Below are 6,854 nucleotides of genomic sequence, written 5' to 3'. Positions count from 1 at the left end.
ATAAGCCATATATAAAATGAAATTAATTTGTAACTGAAGTACATGAAACTAAATTTAGACACATTCTGCCTTCCAAGCCAGGGACCCAGGTTTGGTGAAGGATCTAAGGCAGAAATCTTATGAAGAGCAGCTGAGGGAGCTGGAAAGGGGCTCAGCCTGGAGAAAAGGAGGCTCAGGGGGAATTTCTAGCTCTGCACAACTCCTTGACAGGAGGGGAGAGCTGGGGGTGGGGGTCAGGCTCTGCTCTCAGGGAACAGGGACAGGAGGAGAGGGAATGGCCTCAAGTTGTGCCAGGATCAGGGTGGATATTTTACATTTCCTCATGTAAAGGGGTGGTCAGGCTGCCCAGGGCAGACTCCCAATCCCTGGAGGGAAAAATATGTGGATATGGCACTTGGGGACATGGGTTAGTGGTAGCCTTGGCAGTGCTGAGGGAATCTTAGAGGTCTTTTTTAACCTACACCTATGCTATTCATAGGACAGCTCTTAGTTCTGTAGTCATCTTCATGCTCTCCAATTTTTGGAGTTTATAATTTCTATGTTGTACTTAAAATGAGGAGCTGAAGGAATATTTTTATAGTGTAAACTGAATTTCAATAACATAGATAAAGAATTCTTCATTTTAACAAGTCAACTCAAAATTCGACCTGAATTGGTAAATAGCATCTTGATACTAAACTTAGGATGGTTAAACTGTATATTTGAAGGCACTGAAAGTATGTATTTGAGACAAACCCATGAGACAGAAGCAGGAGAATAGTGCTCCTTTCTAAACACTTTCACTTCTGTAGAAGACAACAGGTTACTCATCCCCATGCAGCTGAACACATCAGGGGGACTTTGCTGTGCACTGAGTTATTAATGATAAACTTGGGCTGCAAGCAGGGCATAGGCCTGAGCAGTGCTGAGAACTGAAGAGCAGCTCAACAAGTTCTCTTGTGTATTTTCTTTCACAGGCAATTTTGAAACTGTGGTTGGAAGTTAACTTTTCTAAAGACCATTCTGTATCTCAAACAAAAAAATAATTCAGGAAAGACTGTACCTTAAAAGATTGGATGAGATGATCACAATGGTCTCTTAGATTTTTTTTTTTTTTGTATTTTATACATATATAACTCCAAAAAATGAAAGAGCAAACAAATATATTCAGAAATGTTTTTTGTAATGAAATGCATGAACATATTTGGAAAACATTTTATAATAGAATGAATACAAAAGTTCACAGAGATTCTGTATTTTACCAGAAGTATTTTTCCCTATGTAAAAGCTCAAGCCCAAAGGCAGCTTCACCAACAAGTTTATAAACATTCTTAGGTATGTCCTCACCTTTTGAATTGAAGGAGGTCCAATGTGAGTCAGTATATATCATGTTTTATTAAATAAAACATTCTATTACACTTCCTTACCCTGTGTGTTTATGTATATAAAAAGGCTCAATTTAAAAGAAGTGAGTGGGGAGAAATACGAATTAATGTTTTACAGATTACCCGTGCACAATCTACATTCAAATTGTAATACTTCCATTTTCTCTGTCCAGTGGGAAAGTAACTTTTATCTTCTAAAGTTACAAAGCAATTCAGTTTCCTCCAGGTTGGTTTCTATGGAAACATCCAGTTTAATGCCACAGTATTAGAAAAATGGACACTAAAATGTGTTTTATAGTCAGGACTATTTGCAGAATGTCTACCTTTCCATTCTCTTAGGAAAACTCTAGAGATGGTCATATGCAAATGAAGTTCAGGAGCAGGGCAACTAAGTGAGGACTGCATGGAACATGCTCTGATAGAATCAATAGTCTGTGACTTATAAAAAAGTCATACTGGATAGATTTCTATTTTTTCCAACCCAAATAATTCCTCTTTATATTTATGCAATAGCATAATCTTAGTATCTACAATGCTTTAATTAAACTTCCAGGTAGAAGCAGTTGTTAAAAATCCAAATTTAATTTAGCTGTAGCACTCCACAAAAGCAATGCTCATTTTCTAAGCAATTTTTTATGTATAGATCTCTTGTGTACATTTAATGCTGCTTTTCATAAACACTGCTGTACTTTCCCATTCACACACTGCACCAGATCCTGCTCATACATCCTACCACGCCTTTGGGCCTTCAGTATTTTCACTGGCTACTTTCTTGAAGAAATATGCACTACTTTAATTTCAGGAGACCTTTAAACTTATCCGAATTAAACTGGTACAACCTATATTTAATGCATTTAAAAAGTGGTTTCTTTTGATTCATCATAAACTTGCTGCTAAAGGACAATCAGGAGAAACTACCCTGGATAAAAATGTAACCTCGTTTGAGAGGAAACCGAGCAGTTTGGTCTTGTGACCCCAGCGAGTGGCACACGGTAGGGCTGAGCAGAGGGAGCCAGGACTGGAGAGGAGCTGAGCCAGCCCCCACTCCTCCCCACCAGTGCATGGAGCAATGTCCTTATTCACTGAGGCACCTCTTTCAGTTTTTTGGAAAACCCAGAGAGCTCACAAAATGAGGAATGAGTCACCATTTCAGCCCACAGAGCAGCAGCTCCAGTGCATCCCAGCTTTGCAGACACTCGTGCTGCTGCAGGCCAGCAGAGACAGATCTGGAATCCAAGCTGCTGCCAGGGTCACAAATCCATGGTTATCCCTTGTGTGTAATTCATACAGGAAAAAGGTTTTACTTGGAAGGTTCTATCGAAGACACTGTCCTGTCATTTGATTAAAAAACGATGATTTAGGACCACTGTCTTAATAGTTATTTCAGTGTGTGAGGAAGTGCTGGTGGGAAAAGGGCACACAGAAGTGCGCTAACAAAAGCATTAGCAACAAAATTAACTACCTTAAACCTCCCGCGAGGATGCCGGGGGAGCTGCACGCCAGGGCAGCAGCTCTGACGATGCAAAGAGCCTTAATTTTGTTTTCCAAATCTGCCAACAGCGTCCCCGTTAGGAAATTGTATCACTACAGCCATTCTGGTCTGGCTAGGGAAAGTTTCGGACACCGGTAAGTGCAAAGCAGAGCAGAGCACCGTGCTTAGGGCTTGGACAGCTCCCCCCGCTGCACATCCCGCGGCGGGGCCGCCCAGGCGGTTCGCTCGCTTCTCCCGGCGGGACGGGACAGGTCCCTGCGCATACCCGGGGCAGGGAGACTGCTCCACACCGAGCCCGTCCCGACGGCACCTCCCTGCACCCGCGGCTTCCCGAAGGGCAGCACCGCCTCTCCCTGGGCGGCCGCACCCACCGGGGCGCCCGGGCTGTCCCGGTCCCGGGGTGCCGGGCGCGCTCCCGGTGCCGTGCGCGCTCCCGCCGGGCTGTCCCGGTGCCGCCCCGGGGCGGGGCGGAGGCGGTGGCCCCTCCCATGGTGCCCCGCGCGCGGCAGAGCCCCGCGCATGCGCACGGCGCCGCCGGCTCCCAGCTCAGCGCAAGATGGCGGCGGGCGCGTCGGACCCACTGGAGGAGATGCTGCTCTTCTCCGAGGAGGTGGACGAGAAGGCGCTCAGCGACCTGGTGGGATCCCTGGAATCGCAGCTGGCCGGCGGCCGCGGCCCCGCCGAGCCGCCCCCGCCCAGGACCTCCGCCCCGTCCCAGCAGCCGCAGCCGCAGCAGGGGAGCCTGGCGGGGGGCAGCAGCCCCGGCCGGCAGCAGCCCGGCCGCCCTGCGCCCGGGGCAGGGGAGGCGGCGGCGCGCCCCGGCAGCGCGGGGAGCCGAGCCCCCGCCCAGGGGCCTCTCCCGTCCCCGTCTCCCCCGGCGGCGGCGGCAGCGGCGGCGGGGAGGGGAGCGAGTGTAAACAGTAGTAGTGTGCAGCAATCACATGGAGCGGCTCCCGGCGGCGGCAGCCCCGCCGCTCCCGCCCCGCCGCAGCCCGCCGCCCCTGCCCAGCCTGTCAACAACCATGTGGCCGCTGCAGCCGCCGCCGCGCGGGACGCGGGGAGCCCCGGCCCCAGCCCGCCCGCCGCCGACGGCGCGCCCGGGGCCGCGGGGGGCGGCGGGACCCCGGCGGGGGGCGGAGGAGCGGCGGGAGCGGCCGAGGGCGCCGCCGCTGCCCCCGCGCCGCGCCCCGGCGAGGCGGCGCCCAACGGGGAGGGCGCGGGGGCCCGGGCGGGAGCGGCGCCGCCCGTCAGCGGGCACGGCGGGGCCGCCGCCGCGCAGCCCCAGCCCGCGCCCGGCGCGCTGCCCGCGGCCACCGCGCTCGGCGCCTCCGCCAGCCCCGCGCCCGCCCCGCCGGCCCCGGGCTCGGCCCCGCCGGCCCCCGCGGCCCCCGCCGCGCCCAAGCCCGCGGTCACCGCCAAGGCGGGCGCTGCCCTGCCCGCCGCCCCCCAGGCCGTGTCGCCGCGGCCGGCGCTGGGCGCTGCCCCCCGCATGGTGGCCCCGCAGCTGATCGTGCGGCCGCCGCCGCAGACCACCATCCAGCTGCCGCCCGGCTTCACCATCCCGCCCGGTAAGTGTGCGCAGCGCTCCCGGCCGCCGCTCGCTCTAACCTTCTCTCGGCCGAGGGCTCTGCTTTCCCCCAAAGCTGTCCCTGGGCTCGACGTGCTGGAAACCAAAGAAGAGGCACCTGTCTGAGGGCACCGTCTGCCGCTAATTAGGGTGTAACTGGTACGGCTAATGCGGAGTAATTGCAGCTGCTGCCGGTGAGGTGCTGGTTTTGTCCTGGGGAGAGCGGTAGTTACGGTGAGTTACCCTGTGATGCTGCAGTTGGACACCGGATAAAGAGCTGGAGTAACTAAGAATAACTTTATATGTGTTTTAAGGACTTTATCTTCTGCTTTGCACTTGATAGTCCTGAAAAGTTTTTCTGCTTGAAAGAATGTTTTGTGCTGTGAACCGGGTGGTAAATGTATGTAACCTAAAATTTTTAATTTCAGTGATTGTGATGATGTCGTCGTTTTGTGAGGGTAATCTTCACATCACCAGAGTTTATTTCCAACTTTGAAGCAATTGCGTGCTCTTTGTACTCCTCTAAGTTTCTGAACTTTATTTACTAAAAATTTAAGTTCAGCAAGGTTGCTAGCTAACCAAACCAGCATGCCTTCATCCTCATGATTCCTACTCTTAATCTGTACATTGTTTCATCTGAAGGGTACTGTGGTCCCCTACTTAGATTTTCATGTTGCAAAAACTTGGGTATCTTCATACCTTCTTGATTTAGGAGCTCCTTCAACATTTAAGCTAATTCATTTTTTTTCTAGCCAAGTAGAGCAGCAATGTGATGGTGTAGATGTTTGCTTCTGAGTGAACTTTTAGTAGTCTTGTGTTTGGCCCTAGTTTATGAAAAATCCTCCAGAATCTGATGCTCCAAACATACAAATCTTGGTGGTTTCATGAAGACCCAGCTAACTTGAAGCAGTTAAGTTGCTTTTCAGACTGTACATCTTTAACCTTTGCCTCCCTTTGTTAATCTGTTGAAGGTAACTCTATGCAGATGACAATGTGCATTGTAACTTTGCACACTGTTTCTGAAGTTCATTTTGTCAATATTTTGATCTGTTATTTTCAAGCAGAAGTGGGAAAACTGGGCCTTGAAAACAGTCTGGTCCAGGATTTAGAAAATGTTGTGCAAATAATACATCAGAAAGTTTTTATTCAAATTTGATTTTATTACAAGATAGTTGGAAATCAGTTAAATTTGCATAAACGTGAAGATACTATGTTCTAAAAGAAAGTTTTTCAGAAAATGTTATTTTTGAATTTTTAACTTTTTGGATAATTAATCTGAAACCCTCATATAGCAAACTTCTTTACAAAATAGAAATTTACAATCAGTTTTTGAGAACAAGTTATTTTAGCAGATAATGCTCATAAGTTGTGTATTTCATCTTTATGTTACTGACAGGAAGGTAAAATTAAACTCATCATTTAACTGGATTCTAGCTTGTACCAGCTGCTCAGTAACAGGAATTTGTAGTCCTCCAAACTGAATTAAAATATCCTGTTAACACATGAGTATTTATTCCTTTATAGCAGTAATTGTGTCTACAACTTTGGTTGAGGCTGTGTGGCACGTGTTGCAATTTGTTTGTCCTTTCCACTCAGTTTTTCTCTATTCAGAATTAGGTTTAGAAAATGGGAAGATAAATTAAGAGCACACCTGTGAATCTATGTAATGCAAAGAGATCATGTATTTTTTAATGTGTGGTAGGCATTATCCTATGAGGACTTTTTAATAAGGTTCACAGCATAATCAGAGAAGTGATAACCAGTTTAGCCAGTTGGCATATTGGGGTGTCCAGATGGTTTAGGAATGTCATATGCCAAATATATTATCTGCTTGCAGGATTTTCTGCAGATATAAACTATGAAGCTTGGTGCTTAAATGGCTAATGGACCTTAAAAGTTACCTTTTAGATGAGTTTTTAATTAGTTTCTTTCAACTTTTTAATTTTTAAATTACTCTTGGCTTTGAAAGAGAGTTGTTATTATGACTTTTGGATGTGGTCCTTGCTGTAGTTCTGTTTGCCTGTTACCTTAAACTTTGATTTCCATGAATCTTTAGTTTCTAGTGGCAGAAATTTGCCTTCTGTTTGTGTTTGTAGCAGGAAAGGTTGGCTGGGAGCACCCAACTCTGTGAGTGAGGGCTTTTATGTGTGCTGCAGTTCTCTCACATGTTCATCCCACAATTGGGATTTGGTTTTTCCATGTCAGACTGAAGAAAAGACTTTCTTGATATAAGAAAGAAGGTATTAGCAACCTGTTATAATAGTGTTAGAAATTGTTTTTCCTCAGGGTATGTTGCAAACTGTGTCCCTTTAGCAGGGTGTTTTAGATGGGCTTTTTCCCTCGGAGGAGTTAACAATTAGAATTGGATGTAAGCTTTTACCTTTGGAATTGGATATAGGAGTTTACCTTGTTCATTTTCCTTTGGAAAGTT

The 6,854-nt window shown here is 48.0% G+C and overlaps 1 protein-coding gene across 1 annotated transcript in view; it reads left to right on the top strand.

Moving 5' to 3' along the window:
• Positions 1-3,379: 3,379 nt before the first annotated feature.
• Positions 3,380-6,854, top strand: part of LOC130257746 (transcription initiation factor TFIID subunit 4-like) — a 144,720-nt gene continuing 141,245 nt past the window's right edge. Inside the window, exon 1 of the mRNA XM_056500566.1 lies at positions 3,380-4,424. Within this exon, the coding sequence (XP_056356541.1) occupies positions 3,413-4,424 (1,012 nt within the window). The 5' untranslated portion in view covers positions 3,380-3,412. The remainder of the gene's footprint in view (positions 4,425-6,854) is intronic.

Source organism: Oenanthe melanoleuca, chromosome 11 (genome assembly GCF_029582105.1).
Source record: "Oenanthe melanoleuca isolate GR-GAL-2019-014 chromosome 11, OMel1.0, whole genome shotgun sequence".
NCBI lineage: Eukaryota > Metazoa > Chordata > Aves > Passeriformes > Muscicapidae > Oenanthe > Oenanthe melanoleuca.
Note: the sequence above shows the minus strand (reverse complement) of the source record. Positions and strands in the feature narration are given on the sequence as shown.